At 40.5% G+C, this 24,994-nt stretch overlaps 1 protein-coding gene across 4 annotated transcripts in view; it reads left to right on the top strand.

The window, feature by feature from the left end:
• trappc9 (trafficking protein particle complex subunit 9) overlaps nt 1–24,994 on the top strand; it is a 185,894-nt gene that overhangs the window by 77,723 nt on the left and 83,177 nt on the right. For all 4 annotated transcript variants that reach the window (XM_020090867.2, XM_020090866.2, XM_069516452.1 and 1 more), the window contains 2 exons: nt 10,874–11,016; nt 21,238–21,348. In XM_020090867.2, coding sequence (XP_019946426.2) covers nt 10,874–11,016; nt 21,238–21,348 — 254 coding nt within the window. The remainder of the gene's footprint in view (nt 1–10,873; nt 11,017–21,237; nt 21,349–24,994) is intronic.

Below are 24,994 nucleotides of genomic sequence, written 5' to 3'. Positions count from 1 at the left end.
TGACACCTGTAAAGGACCACGGGGTTACATAAAAGAGCAGCCGCATCATGTATGAGGCACCCATGGGTCCTCTGTTGACCTCTGATCACACGTGAAACAGAGAAAACCTTGTGTGTGCGTGTGTGTGCGTGCGTGTGTGTGTGTGTGTGTGTGTGTGTGTGTGTGTGTGTGTGTGTGTGTGTGTGTCTGCGGGGTGCCACTCTCCCCTGACAAAATGTAGTGCTGCGGTTCATCCTCTTTCCTTCCCCTTCATGACTCACACGCTATCATCAGATTGAACCACATGTAAGTGAATTAGTCAACACTCAGAAAAGAAATCAAATTACTGTGGATGAAATGGTTCTTTTATTGTGACAATTCACAGGACATACTTGTACGCATGACTCTGGTTTCCATTGTACCTTTCACTGCCCGCGATATCATCAGCCATGATATTAATATACTTATTCAATTAAAGGTCATAATTTGTTTGTGAAAAGAGCACTCATTCAAACTGTAGCCAGCAGAGAGAATACTCGTACAATATACAGTACATTCCCTGATCACCTTTTTTGACTGGTATCATTAGCAAGTAAAAACGTAATAAGAATGTCCGTGTGTTTTTCCTCATCAGCTTCAAGAAAAGCAAGGCACAAACAAAGTACAAACATGGATACAACCTTGACATGTATACCTCTTAATGCTAAGATAAACTAACCTGCTTCTGTTGGAGGTTTCATAATAACCATTCGGGCATTAGAGTGGTTTTGATTGTCTCATTGGCACCACTCAACTGGCATCCTCTGTGTAAGAGGAATAACTTATTCATCCACATTATGTTGGAAGGGATCTAATTCTGGATTTGAGGACACCTGAAGCCCCAATGTGCAGAACCGTAGCAGGGACTTTCTTCATCGCTTTGCTAAGCCTACTCGTGGTGCTTACTTGGTTAGGCCTCACAGTTGACACTTGGTGACTTGGGAACGCTTTCTCATTTACATTTCTCACTATGATCAATATTGATGTTGACCATCCTGGCAAGCTTGTAGTGATCCACAAGGCATTCTGTTACCCAGATGATGTCAACAGCCAATTCATTCTCACAAACAGACCGGGTCCAGCCATCTGACTCCGGAATCCCATAAATTCTGCCTGCATGACTCTAAAACTCTTGTGGAAATAGCTTTGACACTGGAGGCTTCTTGTGTCCAGCCCTACCTAGCAGGAGAGAACTTGCACACTTCCATTTCCACAGGAACCTGGAGTTGTTGGATGAGGATACAGGGAGAGAGACTTTGTGGTAATGGGCAGTCCTGGGGGACTACCTCAGTGAGGTAGAGGGGAGAAAAGTTTTAATTGGGTTTAATTGGGTTTTCATAGAACTGTGTGAGAGGTCTCAAGGATATCACCGTCTGTTGATTCGAACTGCTGAAACAAAGTAACTATGGAGAATAATGAATCATAACCAGCATGTGTGACATGCACAAGAGTACAGAAGTTGGTTTGCATAGAACACAGAACTGTCACAAGTCTATAGGAAGTTAATAGGCTGTAAAAAAAAAGCCCTTCATACAGTATGGAAGTATTTTTGATTGGTAAGAATTAATGAATGGATGGGCAGTATTCTGCCTTGTAGAAGTACTTGTTTAATCCCTTTTAGATGCAGCTAGTACTGTCTGGAGACCTGGGCAACATGAATAAATGTTGGTTTATCTTTTTGTTGTGGTATCAGAAAGGTTTATGTGCTTAGGTGTGCTCCTCTAATGAAAGTGTTGTGCTTTATTGACCTGCTCCAAACAGACTTTGCAAACAGTAGTCAACCATTTCATCAAAACTGTAACCTATATACAGTATGCAAGAAGAGAACATTTTTAAAAAACTGTGACACAAAACGGAAATAACAGGAACAAGATTAGGGAAAAGGACTTAGGAAAATATATCTAAGTAGAAAGGCTGTTCACTTTCAAACTTATATTTCCAAATCATATCCCAGATTGGAGGTTAGGGTCCACTGATGTGTGAAGTAATCGGTCCATGTGTGATGGATGCACACGAATGGAAGGATGAGGAGGAAACGAGGGTTCAGCGATCACAAAGATTTTTTATCCCATGATGATGACTGATCAGCTGATATAGATTCTGTAAATCTGTGATCTTGGATCTTTGTGCCGAACTCAATCAAGTATCACACAGATCGACCGATGGAACTGAACCATCCCAGTAGAAACACAAGAATAAAATAATAAATTCTGCTAAATTGTATAGATTGGGGACATCACATCTGTTTCTGAATTTAATAATCCTGTAGTTCTGGATGATTCAAATTAAAAAAGGCGATACAACAAGTTCCCTTACATTCTGACAGTGTGAAGCTATTATTTTTTTGCTTCCACCTTTTGAAGTAGATTTGTTTTTTTTATTTCAGGCTTTCTTTATAAAACACATCACTGCTATCCCATAAAATCACTCTTCACCTCAACTTTGCTAACAAACACCTCCATGTCAGTGTCACAAAGCTTTGCTTCCTCTTCCCATCACTTGGTGCCGTGATTCATCGTGGAAACCTATTGGTCAGCAGGATCATTTAATATTCATGAAGAGCTTTGCATTGACCATGTATGGTTGAATGGGGGCGTGTACAGGTCGGACATGGAGGCAGACCCAAGTACAAATGTTTCCAGGTGGACTGTGTATTATAAAGTGAACTCTGCGGTCAGGTGTGCATTCACACAGTTTTATAAATCAGATTTTTTTGAATACGCCAATTTCGGCTTCTGTGCGCACATACAGTATGACTCCTACACACTGTTTTATAAATGAGGCCCCTGTTCTGTTGGGTTTATCTTTTAGCTGTGTAGCCAGGTTTTTGTTACAGATCTGCGGACAGGAAAGATTCCTAGGGACTCTGCCATCTAGTATTCAAATTATATTTACATTTCCTGTCACATGAAACAAACAATAGAGAAAAAAGAAGCAGCAGCATTACATTTTAAATTAGAGCCAATATGCTCCTGCTTTTGATGACATCTTTGATAAGCACTTTGCTAATTTCCACTTCCGGGGATTTAAGGTGGTGATAGCTAACACTTGTTACTAAAATGAATTCAAAGTTGCAGTTTATAGCTCTAATTATGGCTTGCTTCTGAAGTAACGATTTGAACATGATGATAAACATGTTGGCTATAGCATTAATATTACGTAAGACATTTTAATTAAAGCTCAGTATCCACTGAAGTTTTTTTTTTTAAAGTCTGATCCTCCTCGCAGTAACAATCAGATTAGCTGTCTGATGCAGCTGCTGGAGGGAGTTTGTGTCATGTAGCTGTCTTCACATTTTGTGACAAAATATTTTTGCTAACCTCAACTTGAGCTTGACATCCCATAACCGCCTTTGTCACAGAGTCCTCACAGTTGGGCAGGTTTCTCACCCACTCCTTAGAACGTGTCCCGTCCTAATTGCCACATCAGAGGCAAACCCTAACTCAGGAGGTGTGCAGAGCATGACATTATAAACGCTGTGGGCAGAAATGTCATGCCCATCATTTAATGGACAGGCTCGGGGCTGTTGCCGATAGACTTTTGGTTTGGGGGGGTGTTCAGAGCTGGTGAAGTGATTATACCTTGCAATGCAAAGTTCACGTGCTACACTAGGTCCCAGAAAAATCTTTTCCCTGTCAGCTATTTTGGTCTGCAGCCTGGTTGTTACTGAGCAGTTTTAGACGCTCTAACCCCCATCAGCTGTCAAATCAACACAGACTTGTTCACAGTGCCCTCACTCCTCATCGTCAGTGATTATAGCAAAGTCATTACACCCTGGGACCGATAAAGAACATATTCTCTTTTATCAGCACTCCTTCTCTCATGAGTCATCAATGACACAAAGCAGAAACGCGATAATGTCAAGTTGTCTCAAGGACACAAATGCCATTAAAGTGCCTCTTAGACGCAACAGCACAGACTGAGAGACAGATCTAAGAGAGGTTTGATGATCTACATCGATGCGCTTTGGGAAAAAAGCACTGGAGCGATCTCATTTGCTCATATTGTTGCAAGCGTATTGCATCAGGTTTGAACCTTTTTAGAGGCCATCACAGCAAGACAGCCAGTAATGGACAGGAGTGTAGGGAGGAATGCTGGAGTGCCGTTTCTCCCACTTATCCATGAAGACAGCTGACAAGTTATCCCTGGTCAATACTTGATATTTATTTCACCATTTCAGCTAGATATAAAGATGTCTTCAGGATGCTGTTTAACTTCCCACCGTTTCTTCTGATGTGGCCACTCCGAGTTGCCCGACTGATTGGCTCGCAGATTGACAGCCAGGTGTACATACGAGAGGCAGTCGCAGCATTACTCCAAATAGACATACTGCATCTAAATGGCCTCCAGGCATTTTCCAGTTTCCCATAGAATGGTGGCCACTAGGAAACTGAATAGCTCCTCCGGCTGACTGCTCACTTCCCTGCCACCAGGCAGATGCAGCCTAAGTGGGGGTCAAGCCTCATTTTAAGGACAATTAGGCGCACAGACTTCCATCTCATCACATTTTCAAAGTACACCGTGACCCCTGTCTACCTGCCAGTCAACCACCTGCCTAAGTTATCAGACAAAACCTCCTGAAAACACCACTGTGGAGCCATGGATAGGTTTAAATAAGACATCGTTTGCATCAAGTGGAACATGTCACTCACCACTTTTGTTTCAAATTGAAGTTGGAGATAATGTTTTTGAAACAGACAGAGAAATTGATGTTGTTAAGTCTATCTCCCATAAATGGGGTCTTTATGACATTCACAATTTGTCTGCAGGAAGATGATGGTATTTCACACCTGTGACTTAACTGTGGCTTTTACTGTTCAAATCTGGTTCCTGGTGTTTGCAGTTATTACCGCTAGCTCTGTGTTAGTTTTCACACCCTGCAACTGTCAAAAAGAAAAGATGGCATAACTACTTTTGACTTGTCTGTCTGTGTAAAGCTACATTACACCTAAATAGTATATTATTATATAATTCCACAAAATGCAACTGCCATATGTGGTGTTTTGTGTGGTGTTCAAGTCTTACCAGCACCAGGACTCTGTTCGTAAATCTGGAACTGATCTGACAAAGATGGCTCTGTGGCCAGGTCCAGTTGTACCGATTGGTTTGGGGCGAGTGCTTTATATCAGAGTAGTTCACGCTAATGTTTCACCATTCTCTGAATTTGGTAGAAACAAAAGAAATTGTAGCTCTCATGAGATACTTATATGTATCTCATGAGACTGTGATTTTTTTAAGCATCCACACAAACGTTTCTGCTGAAGATAAAACAGTTTTAGTTATTACCTTCATCAAGGACATTATGTTTTCTCCCCACTGGTTTGTCTGTTGTTTGGTTTGTTTCTTTGTTTGATCGCTAACAGGATTATGCAATATACCCACTGAATATTTCTACGAAACTTGATGGAAGAATGAGGCGTGAGCCAAGAAAGAATATCAAATTTTGGTGCAAAGCTGGACAAAGGGGCCGATCAGAGATTTTCTGTCACTTTTATAAAATTGTGAGATATTATTTTACTTTTTTTTTGACATTTTCACCCAATTCCCAATTTCATGGATCGTGATCAAAACAATAAATGAATCAGGCACATTGAGGGGACTGATTGTGAGTGTGAGTGGCCTTGTCCGAGGAATGCGCTGTAATGAGAGCGCCATTCTTTCAATTGATTGGCTACTGTTGCCCTGGCTAATGTGACCAAGATTCAGTGATACTCTTTACTGATTTTAGTCAAACCACTTCCAGTCACTACTGAAGAAACAGATTAGCAGAGTTGGAGTTTTTGAATACATGTAGTATAAGACACTCCTTTGATGCTGATACTCTTGTTTCTATCTTTAGTTTTTCTGGTTTACACAGACTCTTTATGTTTCATATAACAATAAAGAAAGGTTCTGAAAATGTTTAATGAAGTAGGAAACAATTGTTTTGTTTCACCTTGAGGATACAAATAATAGATGTTGGTGGTGCTCAAGCTTGAATGCAATTGAAGTGTTTACAATTAAACCTGAAAAATTTACATTTTCAAATTATAATGTCATTACCAAAGGCAAATTAAGAGTGGTCTTTCCATTAAAGTAAATTGTAAGAATGATTTTCATCAGCTGAATTATCAAACATATACAGTGAACTAATGATGAAGAGCAAAGGGACTATAAATGAGCGTAGTAGCAGAGTTTCCCTGACCCTGGTCCACTCGTCTTCATGCTAAGCTAAGCTAAACTGTCAAGGAGCTGCCACTGTACTGAGTTTATAGTGATTGATTCAACATCGATCTTCTCTTGTAGCTCTCAGTAAGACAGTCCGTCTAAAATTGTCCCTATAGGAAACTCTCTAGCAAGCTTTTTTTTGTGTGCGGACAAAGTGTGGTTACTAGACCACACCAGCTTGTGCAGTTTTTGAGAGTCCCAGCCTACCTGTCACTGTCAGGCTTTATCTCAGTATTCCTGTCAGGAGACATGTGGCCATGCCATAATCTCCTCAGCAAGATGTGTCAGGATCTTTATCTCAGTGCCGCGATTCAAAAGGCTCCTGCTTTTCCTCCTCTTCCCTTTTTTTTTGTTCACCCGTCATGTGGAGAGTGACAATACCACCAGTGACGTTGGAGTATTCACCTCTATTGTCAAACAAATGCTGCTTTTATGTGGATGGATGTGATGGATAGTCGTCTGGGGCTTTGTTGTGACACAGCAAAATAAATAAATAAATAAATAAGAGAGTGATGGCATTCAAGGTGAAAGCTTATCCTGAGTCTGCCACCCATGTCAGGTCTGTGATGCTCAGCTGCTAAGCAGCAAAAATGTATTTTTGTTTTGGAGATAAAAAGCCAGTAAGACACCAGCCAGTGGGAGCAATTTGAAGCTACTGTTTACAAAGTATCTGTATGGATGGAGGACCAGGATTAGGGTAAACAAAAAAGAATGACAATGTGGTTGTTCGAGCATTTAAACATTCAAGGTGATTACAAATAGTAGAACAATGTTGCTGACCCATCATACCATCACTTGTAGAAGTTACCATGCAAAAGTTTATTCACACGGCTCATTTCATTCCAAGTGAGGTTATGTGCTGCACAAAGCACGAGCAACAGAGGTTGCAGCCACAAAAACTATGCGGTGAAAGATAAATCATTCGACATACGTAACCACAATCAAAGCAAACCATTTAGAAAAGGAAAAATAATTAAGACCGGCAATCGACCAGTAAAATTTAATAAGACATGCAAATTAAAACCAATAAAAGGAAGAATAACATAACTTTTAAAAATGATAATTAATGAAGCCCAATAGTTGGCCATTAAACATAATCACACATGTTAATTGAAACAAGTAAAAGGAGAAGAAATAAAATAAACAATAGCTAAGATCAGTAAACCAGACGACTGAAAGGTGCAGCTAAAAAGAAATGTTTTAATTCAGATTTAAAACATGAGGCACAAATGAGGAGCTACACCTACTATGACTGGGTTGTGCTTTCCAGTTGCTTGAAGCATCAAAGCTAAAGGCAGTTTTCACACTTTTTGTGGAAAATCTGAGCCGTCCAGCTGGTTCATAGCTCACTAGAATGTCAGAGACATATTGGTGTGCCAGGTCATATAGGGCTGTAAAAATAAGCACAAGAATTCGAAAATTTGAGGGAGTATACTAGTTGTCATCCAACCAGAAGGTTGGCGGCTCGAATCCCAGCTCATGGGCAAGATGCTGAACCCCCCCTCATTGATGCTGAATGCACTAATTGTAACTGTCACAACTAAAGTCGCTTTGGATAAAAGAGTCAGGGTAACAAACCTTTCTACAGGTCTGTACTTTAAGCTGTTGACTAATGGTGTAAAGGTCGATCAATTGATCAGTATGGATCAACCCCCATGGTGTGGAATGCATTTTAACTGCAGATGAATTGCTAAGTTTGCATATTAGAAATCATAAAATTATGAAATACACTCTTACTGTCGCAGTCACTTTGTAATGTAATATTTGCATAATTTACAATCCAGAGTTCAGTTAAATCAAAGCAGTTTGTTAACATAGGTTGTGAGTTCTTGTGAACTGTGCATGTTATTAGCAGTTAGAGAAGAAGAACTGAAGAAGTGTCATTTAAGTCACAAGTAAGCATTTTCCTTACTTTACTGTGAGGTTATCGTCGGTTACATAAGTGCTCTTTAAAGGGTTCTGTATCTAGTAGGATGTTCCCTTTACAGTTTTCTTAAACAAAAAAATTAAATCTTTCTTCACATTAAATTACGTTTGACTTTATTCTCATTAAATTAGGATTATCTTGGCCCTACTATTCCCTGTATATCACGTAATATACTAAATTAATCAATAGAAAATAATCAATATGTGCTACAACTTTCGGTTCTTTTCACTCAAAGCTTTTCCATTTGCCCCTGAGTCACATTCGAGGCTTGTTGTTTTATTTTTTTTCATTTCATACTGTGCAGATGGTACACTACATTTCACGATGCATTGTCGAATATAATAAGTCCACTGTGTAGGGTATAAAATTCTCTCTAAACATTTGGACAGCACAACAAAATGGCAAACTCAGTGGAGTATACAGTGTTGTTTGTACTCATGTTAAGGTAATGCATGCGTAGCGATGTGTTGCTACTGTCCCGCTCCTTACACAGTCAGCTCATTACAGCAGAAGCCTATTTTTATCCCGGTGTGATTGAACTAGGGCCCTTAGGGGGCGGCAATCACAGAGAAAGTCTTGAACGGAGGAGGAGGTCGGGTCCGTCCCAGTCTGAAAAGGGAATCGGGGCGCACAGCCTCTGTTTGACAGTGTCGCTGAGACAATCACTGTTCCTCAAGAGGGTCATGGTGAGGCCAGCACACAGCCAGCCGCAGCATCGCACAGCTGCATAAAGCACAGCCACCGACTGCTCAAAAGACAAAGGCAGTTTTTTTAAATGGCTCCTCTTGCTATTAGAAATCCACACAAGTATGTCAGAATATATCAACATACTATAGTGCCTATTTGTTTATTTTTGAAACGATATCACCACTGAAATGTTATGTCTCCTTCATGTAGATTTTCAAGTATAGAGTTCATTTGTATTATCAGGCTTTAGACAATAACAAACAGAAAGAAAATGATTAGGAAGAAAACAGTATGTGGAGAAAACATTCGGCAGACTCAAATGGAAATGGCCTCCAACCAGTGTCTGTGCTCAAGGAATCTCAGTGATTTGAGTGAATCAATTTAAATGAGATTCATACTGGCGCGCTGTTGCATTCAGTCTGCTGCCAGCGCAGCATGAGTCTGTCTCTCAGGCTGTGCCTCCTCCATCCATCCATCCATCCATCCATCCATCCATCCATCCCCTTCATCCATTGGTCCCACTGTCTCCCTTCCAGGGCAGACAAATAGTGGAGCTTATCGGATTCAGAGAGGATATCAGGATCTAAATTCACAGCCTTTGCATCAAGCATGTCTTATTTATTCCATCATGAGGACAGTCTTCCTCTTTTGAACACCAGAATGCACCCTGCCTTGTTGCATTCGCTTTACTGCAGAGGGTCCCGTGCGGGCAGTTACTCTTTAACCGGGTTCATCCACTCCTGCCCTCCACGGCTTTATTAGATGGTCTTCCCCTTGCTGTCTCTATAACTTTTTGGAATAAAAGAACAGGGGAAGTTCATATAATAAAGCTGTAGAGGGCGGGAGTGAACCCAGTTACAAGGCAGGGATCATATCATTCATTTCATTGGTTAACCAGTGGTCAACATGACACCTGGCGTTCTGTTGGTTGAGGGATTTTGAAAAGTTTGTAAGACAAAAAAATCAAGCGGTGGAAAGCAGCCCGAGTGCAGGGAAGGGCTGAAGCTGGAGCGCAGGAATTCCACGCGAGCAGCAATATATCTGAGTGCAGGCACACAGTTTGAGCAGAAGCAAGGGAAGGGTTTTGATGAAAAGTAATACACAATCTGAACATAAATTCAACAAGTCATGTGCTCGAACTGAAAGACCATGCTCTTGAATAAAGATAGGAAAAAAGCTCCATAAATATCAACCTCATAGTAATGCTGGAAGAGAGGTCAGCAGATCACTAAGCTCAGTCAAGAAAGAGAACATACATATAATATAAGATGTGGAAATATACCAATGATGTGAAATAAAGCAAATATAAGTGAAAGTTTAGCATTCAGGTGCTTGGTCTACAATAATAATAATCCCCTCTAATGTTTTCATCTCTCTTTCCTCAGTGTGCTGTGCTTCTGCCATTAGGTCGTAATAGGCTAGATGTCTAGCCAGCAAGCTACGCATCGTTCCACTTTGGATCTGTTCCCCACACGATGGGCTAAAGAGTGAAAACAATCAGGGAATCAGCAAAATTTGTTCTGCAAAGGCACTGCCAGTGGCTCCATCAGCAATACACGGGGAGATGATGTATGCCGTATAGGAAGAAAAGCGGGACCTTGAATGCTCCCTTGGCTTTTATATCCCCCATCCTTTGCCCACTTGGCTGCCTGTCCCGTGCCTCCACAAAATACGGCTGTGTAGCTCTGAGTAGAGTCAACCTCCCATTTCTGTTGCTATGGACCATGGTCAGAAAAATCCCACCTCCCCCACTATCCGCTCCTCTCATACTTAACTGACTGGAATGGCTGGTGGGGGGGTACAAATGTGCAGCTTATTAATTGCTCTGACGACCCATCCAGATCCATTGATTTAAACGAATGATGGGATGGTGGGACTCAACATGCTGATCATGACCTCTGACACAAATCACACTCAAGTCTCCCATACAGATATTCCTTTGAAACATTGTTTTCTCTTGCCCCCTCTACGTAGCACACAGTCAAAGCAGCTGGATCTAAACACACAGTATGTCCCTGCCTTGTTCTTTTTCAGACGTTGGAAGCAGTGCTGAATTTGAAGTACTCTGGCGGAGCGGGCAAAGTGGAGGGCTACTACAGGGAACTGTCTCTGGGAGTCCATGTTGATGTGGAGCCTTCAGTGTTCTTCACCAGAGTCAGCACCCTCCCCGCTACCAGGTAACACACACACACACACTAATGCATTCACCATGACAGGTGTAAGTACTGGTGGTTTCTTCCTCTGCGCAGATCACATGTTGTTTACAGCACTTAGACATCAGCATCGTCCTTTATCACTAAAAGCTGTCATGACATCTTTGTGTGTGGCACAGCTTTTTCTTCCTCGGGTGTTTTCATTTTTGCGCCTGTCGCATGTAAGAAAAGCCATCAACACGCCCACTCGCTTGTGGTAATTCCTTCTGAGGACCTCTTGCTGGGTTCTCATGTGAGATTTTACTGCGGGGTTTTGTAGGAAACTCCATAGAAAGTCAAGAGCCTCTTAATCAGGTGTTTCCATTCTCACATACATCCCCTTCAGAGAATGTCAGTACATTATCTGGATTTCAGGGCATGTGTGCTCAAACGATTACATGCAGCTCCCTCCATGGACATCACCTCGAAGAATGTTCTTTCTTTCAGCAGATCTGCGTCCTCCTAGTTTGTTGCTACGTTTTTGAGCTGACATGCATCCAATATTCTTGTTGTGTTTGCACCAGGTCCCTTTGACAGCGCAATTCAAAAGCTACATTTCTGGATCACAAAGAACAGTATCACCAATCATCTTACCAAGGCATAAGTCGTACTTTTACTCTGACGAGCCCTTAACTCTACATGCCACACAATGTATTTGGTCATTGTCACATAAAATAGAAATACTACTCAACCTTCACTCAAATACCACAGTAGCTAAATAAAATCTACCTCACAGCAGCTCTTGTCACAGTAATTGATGATAAATCTCAATGCTAAAGCTTCATTTTATCTGACATATGACAGGACTGCCGTTTACTTTCTCTCTTGATGTGGTGAATAGTTATCGACTTTCCCTTTGCAGCAGCACTCTCGCTCTGGCATTATTGATATCAAAACCAGACTTAGAAACGGTATCATCACTGACAGGTCAGAAAGTGGAAGATGTGAATGGAAATTAAATCCATATTCACTCCTCTTATGCAGCGCGTGACCGTAGACATGCTCGAACTTCCTCGCACTCACACTACCCGTGTCTCACTTCACCAACACCACGTTTCATCTGCCTCAACCCTGCTGGAAAAATACCCAAGCGAATGGAGGACAGGTCGCAGTCGAGTAATGGCCACTTGAGGTGAATCATTAGCTGTAATAATATCTGCAGTTGAAGCCATCCATCTCGTCTCAGCGCTGATAGATATGCTGCGGTGGATGCTATACCATCACCCTGTCATTGCAGCCCCCTTCTTCCTCATCTCTACCACACCCATTGCACTTTCTGCCTCATCTCACTGACACAGTATCTACAGGCTCTCAAGCAAAGCTCCAAACATTTGCAAATGTGTTGAAAGTGGAAGCTTCAGAAAGGTTTATTTGTATAATGCAGTATCACATTTAGTGGCTCAGTGGTTCTTGACTCGTCCTAATCTGAAAACTAACCTAACGCATGAGTGAAATGGAAGACACTTCATCATGGTGTCCATTCTGTGGACCTTCAACGTTCTCATAGGAGCTGCAGGTGGGATTTAAACGGAAGGTATTGTCTTCCAGAGGGTGTTGCTGTATGGTTTTTAAGTCCTTTCACAGGAGTTTTGAGGCAACATGAATAAAGTTCTGCTATTAGTTTTACACAGTATTAATATTTCAAGTATAACAGATTTCATAGTTGAAATACCATCTGAATGCTTTAATGTTTTTGTTTTCCTATTTTCATTTGGGAGTGTGCTCTTTCAGCTTGAAAGCAAGTCTTGATTTCACCAACAGATTTTGTAATACTGAAATTACTGAGAGTATAAAACTACTCGCTGGGCCATGATGGTGTGTGTGAGCACTTGTGTGTTTGTTTTTGTTGCCTCTTTAGGACCTTATCCAGCTTTAACACTTATCTTGTCAGGACAAGTACACAAGACTAAAGTCTGATCCTAGTAAGGCAAGATGTTGTTTTTGAGGTTCTGGTTAAGGATAGTTGTTAGGTTAAGGTTAGGGTTAGGTATGACTTGGTCAAGGTAAGGGTGAGGGATGTTTTGGTTAGACTATCCACAATAAATGGAAGTAAATGTTAAAGGATCAGAGTGTAGAATTTAGTGATATCTTGTAGTGTAGTGTCATGTTGCTGCTGAACACCCCTCACCTCACCCTCTCCTTCCAAACATGAAAAATAACCTGTGGAAACCTTCAGCTGTCATACAAGCTCAAGAGTTGTTTAGTTTGTTTAAAAAACATGGCAGCTTCCTTAGAGAGGACCCCCTTAAGGTAAATATAAAGTTTTTAAATATAAAAGGTCTTTTCTGGGGTAAAGAAAACTACAACTCATACAATTTAGATATAACAAGCTAGTGAAATCATCATGAGAATTATTCTACATTAAAGTTCCCTTTCACCTAAATCTTACACACTGGACCTTTAAGTCTTTGTGTGTGTTTGTGCATGTGTCTAAGACTTTTGTGTTTTTAAATTTTCTCTTCATATGAGATCTCGACATGACTCACTCACACATTTGGCACTTTTAATAGTTTAATAACAGCCATTCACAAATGTAATGTTGACACTCTCGAGCTTTGCAGACACACATTCACACAGCATTGGCTCAAATATCTTCGATATTTTTCCCTCTAGAGGCGTCGACATTAACGTCCTCTAACACACTTTACTTGTTGAGATAACTGCTATTGACTTTGTCGGCTGTGAGTTAAAAGAGACTTTGCAAGTGGATTTATGAAATTGCTCAATAATACAGCAACTTATCCATTCGATCTGTTTCTGTCTCTCTCTCACTCATCTCCCCGTGCTTGTCAATGCATCCATTTTTCCTTCTTCCTCTCCATCTAAAAAAAAAAACCTTCTTACATTTACTTTTCTGAAGTGTTTTTTTCCACAATAGTTTGTGATTTCGCTGTGCTGTTCCTTTTCCTTATCTCTTTGTCTCCAATCAGGTTCCACTTTCTCTTTATCCTCTACTTTCTCTCTGTCTTTTTCATCCTGATGCCTTTTTCTCTGCTGCTGCTTTTTTCTTTTCATGAGATTTTTCAACTCTCTTTTTTGTCCCTCCATTCTCATGTGTCTCTTTGTGCTGCATCATTTCTGCCTTTATAGACAGTATTGCAGTATTTCGTTATGAAACTGTAAAGAAAAAGTAATTACAAGAAAATAATTGTTAATGGAAAAGAATCATTCTCCTGTTTGCTACTCAAATATGTTAGATTTAAAGATGAAATGATTAGTTGATTGAATTAATTTGTCCATCTAAAGATGTATAATGAGAAAATTTTTTATAATTGAATAGTGAATATTTCTCACTGCTGCTTTGTAATGACAGCCATGGATGTGCAGAGTAATTGATTATGAAAAAAAAAACATTAGTTGTCACTGTATAGTCAAATTTAAGCGTCATAATTAAACTGTTGAGATGAAGTCAAATTTAAAGGGTTTTTTTACAAAAAAGAAAAAAGTGAATAAGATAACCACAAAATTTTACCAGAATACAGCTACAAGTTGTAAACACTAATGAGGAGAGGTCAGAATTCAAGCCATTTGATGTCACATGTTACGGGTTATGCAACGAAAAAGATCTACACTCAACTTATCTTTACCTTTTTGCTGACATTTGCACATCTCCAATTTAGATGAACTAAGAATGTCTGTTAAAGGTACGGAGACATATTCAGGAATCAGGGGAAAAATTAGGAAGCAGCCCCCCCCCCAACCCTTTTTTTACTTTCACACTGGCTCCTCTCTTTCCCGTTAAAAGCACTGCTCTCCCACCCGTAACACACTTCTGCTCTGGTAATGGGGTGGAGACGTACAGAGGAGCTTCTCCCAAGAGGGAGCTTATATTCTCGTAAGGAGGTGAAGAGTCACAGTTGCAGATGCACAGCATACAGTCTCTTTTTAAATCTGCCTTTTACAGGTGGCACAAGCTGATCATTCTCATCATGAGCCTGTTCATGATGCACACTGTTGGTTTTATTATAAGAGCGCAGTAAAATTTCCCCATCACACTTATGCAAGCAGCAAGTATTCTACTGTACCATTATGTGCTTGTGCAGAAAATATAAGCAGTAAGTATAATATTCTGTGTCCACTGGCAGGGGGATGGTTATTGAATTTATAATCAAGGTAGCCTGTGGATCTGATGTGTATAATCCGGCTTTGACAGCGTCCATCATGGAACACGTATAGCTGCCACCTACAGATGGCCCTATGGGCTGTCGATCACCTTCATGACGGCTGTTGTGGAGGACAGGTTCAGGTAGAAGCCGATGATTATTTTTGAAAGCTTGTGCCTTCAGCACTTAAAGGACAGAGTAGAACTTGTGTGTGTGTGGTTCTGGTGCACTGTTGACCTGCTCACAGCTGGAAGTTGGCATCATGTTGTTCAGCTTTGATACCAGAATCGACACTTGCCTCCTTGTGCTTCTCCTATGACTGTGATCCACGGCAGGTCGGTGAAGTATCCAACAGGGGCAGGCAAAGATAATGTCACTGCACCTCAGGAAACTGAAGTTTCAGAATGACGAATCTTCTTCGCTCTGTAGCACCGTGATGATTCTTTCTGTCTCTGTCTCGCTCTTCCAAGTTGTTGCCCTCCTTACCCCACTGTCACTCTGCCTTTTAAAACTCTCTTTCAAAAAACATGAAAAGAAAGTGACACGGTGAAATAAGGGCTGCTTTGCGTGGTGAGCTGATAGTTAACGTGGGCTGGCCAACATCAAACCAAACCGAACCCACCTCCTCCAAAGAAACATATTGTACCAACCCACATCATTCTTAAAACAACCATTTTATTTTCAAATTTGCAAAGAAATTGTATCAACTGCACTAATAATGCAGTACACACACACACACACTGAGAAATTCTAGCCTTCAACCAAACTGCCAAATCTTTCCTAGTTGACTCTGGTCATCGTTTTCCCCTTGTTTGGCACGAGATTTGTTTTCTCTTTGTCTTTTTCAGTTTAGCGTCCTTTTGCATGTTACAAATGTCATCAACACGCCTACTCGCTCGCTGTAAATTTCCCAGAGATTTTCCCGCTCTATTCTCACGTTGCTCTTGCTACAGTTCGACCTCTCATCTTATTGTCCTTTCCCTCACATTAATTCTTAACCTGCCTCCTCTGAACATTTTCCCTTCTATTTCCTAGTCTGTCACCACTTTGTATGTGCAGCACAGAAATGCATCTTATAATGCAGCAGGACAATCCAGTATCCTATCTCTATCTCCTTTGACTTTTTCTTTTCCCCTCAGTCTGTTTCTTCTCTTCTGCCTCTCTTCTATTGCACATTTCATTTCTTCTTTCATTACTGCTCTCCAGATCTCTCTTTGCCTCTCTCTTATCAGCTCTTCTTCTCCTTTTGCCTCAGGATATATGTACCTTTGTATTTTTTTTGCTTACAGCATCTCTTTTTGCTATATACAGTACTGACTTTACTTTTTTCTCTTAGTCTTCCTCTCTCACATACACTTTTCTTTGGGGAATCAATGCATCTAAAGGTTTTGCTCGGACCCTAATGAATAAAAAAAAACTACTGCAGGACATTCCATTTCCCCAAGTAGAATTAAATTAAGTTCCAAGGATATGTGTTTCCACTCTCCCCTCTCTTTTGCCTCTTCATTTGATGTTTATGGCAAGATTCGATGGCCATTTTCTCTTGGCACGCAGAGTACCCTCTTCAGGGGTTAGGCCGTATGTAAGGTGACAGATCTCTTAGAGCAAGTAGCACGGAGCCTGGACGTGTGAAATACCCAGTGATCCATACTTTATAGAGACCATTTGCTTAACATTGTGTTGCCCTGGAAAATACATCACTCTGCTGGGGGGAATTAACTGATCCTCCAAAGTGTTTTCAAGAAAGTGCATCCTGTGCGTCATTGCACTAATTCTAACACTTTGCAGCTCTTGTATGAAGGGAAACCTCCGCTGCCTACATCTGATAGATGTCATTGTAAAGAATTCGAATTCCAACTGGACAGAAATGTTGCTTTTGAAACTTTAATGTTTTAATCCAATCTAAAACCAAGTCCACTGTTAAAGGAAGAAATGTCTTTGGGTGAAATGGCCCTTTTAGACACTGACGAGCCAGTAATTAGTTTCATAGCCAATTTCCACTTTAAATCTTTAAATGTGGACATAAACGTCAGCTGTCTCTTATAAGTTGCTGCAGCTAAAAATAGCACATCATTGGCAGTCCTCTAAATCCAACCCGGATAATTAAGGCCATTACGTTTTCTGCGCATGGAATATGTCACGATTTTGTGCCAGAGCAGCGCTTCGAAATCAGCACGCATTGATTGCAGATTTGCAGAATTGACTGAGCCGTGGGCCCAACTCCATTGATCTGTTCATTTTTGCCTTGGTCTGTGGTGTGTGGCAATTTTACCGCCCACTGCCTCGCAATAACCACACGCCTGGGCCAAAGTAATAAGTGTCACACCACACACTGATAGCAATAGACTGATTTGTCTTTTTGTGTCAGAGCAAAAATGGTCAGACTGTCACCTGTCAGCTGCGGCTTTTGTCAGTTATATGTCGATGCCATTTTGTCATCTTGGAATAGAAATGTGCGGCACCAGGTTTAGAGAAAACTGAAACTGAATCAATTCAAATTAACAGAAGCAAATCGAATGGGTTATTTGTTAGTGTGGTGGAGTTCATAGACCTCCATCCTGTACCTGAAAAATGTCCGTGTTCATGACTGTCTCCTTAAAATGAATTTACTCGCAAGTACTTAAAGTGACACATTCATACAAGTGCAGCACAGGCAGCCAGAGTTATTTAGGCCTTTATCAAATCTTCATAAGGTAGTAGTATTGATATTTCATTGACGGATGATTTGCTTTGTATGCTATGTGCAAAGAAGCAGGTTCAATAGTTTTTGAAACACTGGTGATAGCTTTGTTCCCTCTCTTCAGCACTCTGCTCTCAGAGAGGCATTCAAACATTCGCAGACTGAAATGGAGACAAGTAGTTTGAAACCTTATCGTTGCTTCTGAATAATTTATGTAGCTTAGATCTTAGAGCCCCATGCAGTAACTCAACATAATGCTTTGTAGGAAATGATTTCTGAGACACTGGGGATAGTTGTCATTGATGATGGTGTAGAATAAATTGGTAAACATTTAGTGTGCTATAGGCAAACCCACCTGGGTCATGGAGGAGGCCACGCTATCGTCCATCATAAAAATTAATTTTCCTTTTGAACCTGTGGCGGAGTTGTTGCTAATAGAACCACATGCCCTCTGATTAGACTGATTGGATTGCCATTTTCCAATCAGACTCAGCATTAAAAACCTCAGTGGTTAGTGTTTTGGAACTTTGAGTGCTGAGACTAATGCCATTTTCACACCTGAAAGTTTGGGCTATGGGCAGAACCAAGCTCCATGTCTTTGTCACATTGTAAACATTTGATCCAAAAAGATGCATGGTTCCGTTTGATCTGGACCGAGGACACCTCTTTTGGTTTTAGTCTGTTTGTCTGGGCTGTGATTGTGAGCTCTTCAAATCAAAATTTGCAAATCTGTATCTGTACCTTCACTTTATCTTCTGTACTTAGTGCACTAACAATGAGCCCGTGTTACTTAAATGGGTGGTTTGATTGATCACCTCAGCCAAACGCCCTGGTCTATAAATCAGTACCTCGCCCCACTCAGCCCCTTAATCACGTCCACCAACAAAGACAACGAGACAATTAACAAAACCCTGGTTGGCCTTGGGAAAAAAAAAAAAATCTCCTTTAATTGCCACAGCAGTTTATTAGAGACTTGGGGAAGCTCAACTTAAGCGTCCATTAACCCTGGGATTTAAGAGGCGAGATGCTGGCTGGGAGAGGGGCTTAGTGTAACCTGGAGGCAAGATGGGCTGATGCTTGGGCACATCTGTTTTCTATCCGTGCTGTATGAAACTAGTTGCAATTAAATCTGAGGGTGGTGCATTCTAAAGACCAAAGGCAATAACTAAAACCTGTCTTTTCTAGATGATTTGTTCAGAATAATGTTTCATAGACTTATAGTGACTTAAAGATTCAGTGTTATATATAGTGTTGAAATTACATGTTGCAGCTGAACGCCCCTCACCTCACCTTCAAAACATGAAAAAAACCTGTGATAGCCTTCAGTTGTCATAAAAACTCAAAAGGTGTTTAGTTTGTCCAGTCTGGACTGATGTAATAAACATGGCAGCCTCCGTAGAGAGGACCCCCTCGATGACGAAATGTATGTATTTAAATATAAAGTACTTTTTCTAGGGTAAAGAAAACTGCAATTCATACAATTTAGATGAAAGAAAACTGTGAAAACATCACAAAGATTATTCTACAATACATTTCTGCCAATAGTTCCCTTTCACCTAAATCTTACACACTGGACCTTTAAATGTTATTCAAAGTATGACATACAGCTCAGTTAGCTACAACTTGACTTATGATTTTGTTATGCTATCGTCTGTTAAACCATACCTCATCTCTTAATACCCTAGCGCCATCGAAAGCATTATATTTTCAGGTTGAGATTTGGTACAAATGTTTAGTTTGTCTGAAGAATGAATTGATTCGATTTCGGTGGTTTAAGGTCAATGGTCACGGTCGCTGTGACCTTCCAAAACCCAACGCCATATCACAGGAATACCTCCAGTAAATATTTTGAAATATAGTGCAAATGTTCAGTTGGACTCTCAGACGAACTGATTAGAATTTGGTGGTTTAAGGTCAAAGCCCAGGGTAACGGTGACCTTATGTTCTAGTGGACGTGATATGTCTGGAACACCCACTGGCGTTTCTTCATATTTTTAACCAGTTGTCTCAAAAGTCAAGTCATGTGACCTCATATAAATCAGGGAAGGAAGGCATACTACGGCAGGGTGGTAATTCTAGGTATGTAATATGTAATGCTATAAGTCAGGTCTTTCTTTTTCCCATAAATATTTTCAATGAATCTCTTCAAACATCTTTTCACTCAACTTCATTTCACCTCTGTCTTACTTCTCTTAATTTCATTTATATTTTATTTATATCTGTGTATGTATTTATCTTTTTTTAAATACATTCTTTGTTTCACTTGTTCACTTCTTTCTTTTACCTTAGAATAAGCCCCTTATATTTACATCAGGAGCGTGTCCTCTCTACAGGGCCGTCATGTTTTTCACTGTAGTCCAAACTGGACAAACTATACACCTTTTGACTTTTTATGGCAACTGAAGGCTTCCAAAGGTTCTCTTTCATGTTTGGACAGAGAGAGTGAGGTGAGGGTAGTTCAGCTTAACATGCAACTTCACCACTAGATGTCACTAAATCCTACACACTGAACCTTTAATGTCACTGTGTCATTGTAAGTAGATGTATCTTTTTTCAAAGCTGTTGTATTTTCAGATACATTTTAAAACCATATTTATTCCTGGGCAACACCATGAACACCAGTATTATGCAGCCCAGTACAAAACCCCCACATGCTATTTATAAATAATTGTGAGCATTTTAATCGTCATAATTCTCATGGTGCCATATAAGAGCAGTGTGTGTAGTTTCCTCATCAACCTCTGTAAGCTCTGGTGGATATTACACAATCTTTTATCCAATACAGCCTTTACTCACATATTTACATCTATTGTGTACACATTCAGAAACAGCACACTCTCTTCAGTTCTGGTTAGAGAGATCCATTCCTTTCATCGTCTCATAACGCGGAAGAAAAAAACAACTACTCGGGTTAAAATTAACTCTTTGAAAACCTTGAATCATCTCTCCTGTCTTGATCTAAATCACAAATTGGCCGTCTTCTGATCTGCATGAGAAAGGCAGGCCTGGGATGATGTGGAGATGGCCTGCTCCAGCCAGGCCTGTGGGCCTGATGAAAGCACCGCCACCTTTGATGTTATGACAAGGACTGATGGGTACTTCACACAGTCTCCTCTCTTGATCTCATGCGTTTGCTGTGTGCGTGCATGTGGCCGTGTATTTTTGGAAAGTAACTGTAACCTTGTGCATAAATTATAAACACCCACATTCATTAACAAGTCACCATGCATAGGTTACATGGGCAGACCCTATAGGACTTGAATCGTTGTAAGCTTGTTATTGTTGTGTGTATAATGCATAAAGAAATTAGGGCTGAGCATCATTATGAGTCTGTGGAAACAGAAACTGTTCTCTGGACTGAGTTTTGGTGTGAACACACGTTTTGGTTTTACAGCATTTGATAATGTCTGTATGTGTCCACAGCACCCGCCAGTGTCACCTGCTGCTCGACATCTTCAACCCAACGGAGCATGAGCTCACCGTCAGTGCCAAGAACAACCAGGGCCTGGTTCTCCATGCCAGCGAGTGCCAGAGGTTAGTGGAAAGTTACTAGTTCTATGGTCACATGATTTAGTCTCAACATATGACTTCTATATGAATACCACTCAAAGCCAGATATCTTGGATCAAATTTTATTCAGTTATTTATGTTTTGCTCTTTTGTAGTAAAATAAACTTAGCTCAGGCACTGCTTGCTCCTTCAGAAATGAAATAAAACATACTTATTATTTCTTGTTTTCCCCAATTATCTAAGATAATTCTTTATTCGTCCCAAAACAGTAGCAAGAGGGCAGTCACAAATATCAGTAAGTAATAGTGAAAAAGTATGCAATACTTATATTTTTAACATTTCCTTACAAGTACAAACTTGTAAGGAAATGTTAAAAATTATATAATTAAAAAAAAAAATATATATATAGTATAAAAACAGTATATATATAGTACAAGAATATATGCAGTGGAATGGATTTGCACATAAGCTATTGAATTGCACTGACAGAGTGAATACGAGTTACAAGAGTTAAACCGGAGTGAAAAGTCCAGTCAATAATGGGTGCATGCAATTCTACTGAGAGCAGAGTTGGTTGTACAGTGTTACTGCCTTCTTCATCAGACACTTTGGGTGGATTAGTCTCTCGCTGAAGGAGCTATTGCTGTGATGGTGTCCTATAGAGGGTGGGACTGGTTGTCCATCAGAGAAGACACCACCCTCACTGAGTCAAGTGAGCTCGCCATCTTAATCAGTCTATTCAGTCTCTTCCTGTCAGTAATGCCACTGCCCCAGTAAACTATTCCAAAGAAAATGGCTGTATATATTCCATAAAAGATCTTCAGGAGCGACCTCTGTATTCCCAAATGGCCCTTCTTATAAAGTGCAATGGCATGATCAGTCCAGTCCAGTTTATGGTGTCAGGTGAACACCCAGTTACCATCTCCTTTTCCATTCCCTGGCTGTTCACTGGTGTTGGGGGAGGTGTATGCGCCTGCCGAAATCCGCCACCGGTTCTTTGGTTTCCGCTGTGTTGATCTGCAGGCAGGACTGCGGTTGGCAACGGTACACAAAGTCCTGCGTCAGTCCTCTGTATTCCCTGTCATCTTCATCTGTGATGAGGCTAACGATCACTGAGTCATCAGAGAACCTCTGCAGGTGACAGGAGGGGGAGTTTCTGAGACAGTCTGCAGTGTAGAGGGTGAACAAGAATGTGCCACATTCCCTGCGAGGGCCCCGTACTCCAGACAGCCGTGTCTGGCACACAGTTCGAGATCCTCACTTATTGTGGTTGGTTGGTTGGTCAGGATCCGGGATGTGAGATGTAGGTCCTCTCGGAAGTGCATCAAACTCTTTACCCACCATTAAAAAACTCATCTTTTACATTCATGACCAGACATCTTACCCTCTAAACCCCCAGCATATGGTTTTGAGTACAAATTTCAGCTTGAAAATTACCTTTTTTTTTTTTTTTTTTGGTTTGTCTAATTGGTAGCTCCTGGGCATCATTTTCGTGTGTATTGTTAAGTGGAAGATGTTTTGAGAATTAGACATGTTCAAGACGGTGTTTGGGGATTTTAATGGGAGAATCTGTCTGTCTTTGGAATACATATCTCGAGAACTGTTCAGCTTATTGGCTTCACACTTGCCATGAGTATTGTTGAATTTAGTGCAATTTGGACACTTGCTGCATTCAATATTAACTTGGTTAGATCTATTTCCATCTTTCTGTATGTTCAAGAATCTTTATTGTGTGCAAGCCAAACTGTCACAACACAACTACTGCCAGACCAATCTCTGCACAGATATAATACAGACTCCTTTTGGGTGCACTGTAAATCAATTTGTAAATCACAAAGTACAGTGGTGACACCATTATATTTACAGCATGTGTACATTTCTTGTGAAAATTAACTCTGCCTTCTTAGGCACCGTGCACAGTAGATACCATGGCAGGTACTGCAAAATCACATCATATAAATGAAAGTCATTAATAAATGACTCAGACTGTGATTCAAGATAAAAACAGGATCAGGACAAAGGTATAGCCTACAGTTTAAGGTGAGTTAAACCAGGATAAAACATTTTCCAACATAGAAATAGTAGAGTTATAGGTATAATATTTTGTATTGAATTGCATTAGCCTGGGTTTTTAGTTTTTGCCAAAAAATAAAAGTAACTTTTCTCTCGTTCACTGTCTCACACTTTCTCAGCTCACTGGGTAGTGAAAAATAATGATTCCTCTCAGCATCGTCTCTCTGGTGGATTCTTAGCCACGAGCAGAGGTACACTGTTGGTGACTCATAGGTCTTTCTCTGTAGGGTGGAACGTTATTGTTTGAAGGGAACAAGAGGGGGGTGGGGGAACAGAGCCAAAACAACTAATCATTCAGGTCAGGAGTATTTTTTTTTTTTCTAGTGAAAGAGTGAGGAGTTAACATCAACAAGCTTACTGTAGCAGCATATGATTTTATTTTATTGTCCACCAAACAAAAAGTTCAGAAAATAAGTGGAAAAATGTGTGTTTGTCAATAATCTTTTATTTACCTCTATGCTTTTTGGGATTAGCTAGGAGCTGGATTCATCCTCAGGTGGGCTTCAATCCACCTGTTTTATTTACATTTTCTATTTGCGCACAGTACACCCAGCAGAATCACTGGAGATCTGCACCTGGCTGAGGTGAAAAAGTTAGTTTGAAAAAAGTAAAAATTGTATGCATGTATTGTATGACTGAATCACCCAGGGAAAAGATGAAGAACAGTGTCCGATGGCAACAGATCTGTGTGAAGACATGAGGAGACTATATCGTTGCTTCAAGCTAAACATGAAACAAACCGAAATACCGCTTTTGTTTTCTAAAATTCTTCTCCTGCAGGATAGTTAAACAGCTCTGGTGCAGCCCCTGGAAAGGCTCTCGACAAAACAGGTCCAGCATAACCAAAAGAGTAGAAGCAGAAACACTGTTTATTAAGAAACAAAAGAAGAAGTAACCACAATCCACATTCACAACAAACAACAGAAGGCTCGTGGGCTGGTCAAAATGAACAAAAGAAGGGAGGCCAGACGGAACAACCCACAAAGGGTCGTAGGATCTGGAGTCGTCCCTCTAAAACTCAACCGACATCAAAACTAAAATCAACAAAATTAAAGTTGTAAAAAACAGATAGACCATCTAAAAAGAAATAACTACAAGAACTCTACACCTTGTGGTCACCAAAATACAAACCTCTGCCACTGTGGTCAGAAGACAGAAGAGGCAGCGGGTCCAGGTCCCTGCCTCTTCTTTATTGGTTTCCTTGTAGAAGACATCTCGGTGTAGGCGTGTGGTGAGCATGTTCTTGTGTGGTATAGATGGTTCGACAAGGAGAAATGATAATATGAATTATTTGAGTGATCAAACAGTACAATCAACCAATCAACTTAAATAACTCATAACACAAAGTACAGACGGCTGTCCCTCTCTCCTCTGTCTCTCTGTTCCTCTCCTTCACGTGTCGCTCCTAACTTATCCTCCATCACACACTGCTCAACCTCCACTGTTACGATATAAAAGACTGTAACATTTTAAAGAAAAGAAAAATTCCTCTTACAAATAAAAAAGTATTATTCAGAAGCAACAAAAACACCCTCTCTCAGTTCAATAGACTCAGAGGTTTTGCTGCTGTAGTTTCTGGTCTGATCAGTATTTGATG

Source organism: Paralichthys olivaceus, chromosome 20 (assembly GCF_024713975.1).
Source record: "Paralichthys olivaceus isolate ysfri-2021 chromosome 20, ASM2471397v2, whole genome shotgun sequence".
Classification (NCBI taxonomy): Eukaryota; Metazoa; Chordata; class Actinopteri; order Pleuronectiformes; family Paralichthyidae; genus Paralichthys; species Paralichthys olivaceus.
This window is presented reverse-complemented; position numbering and strand designations above follow the sequence as displayed.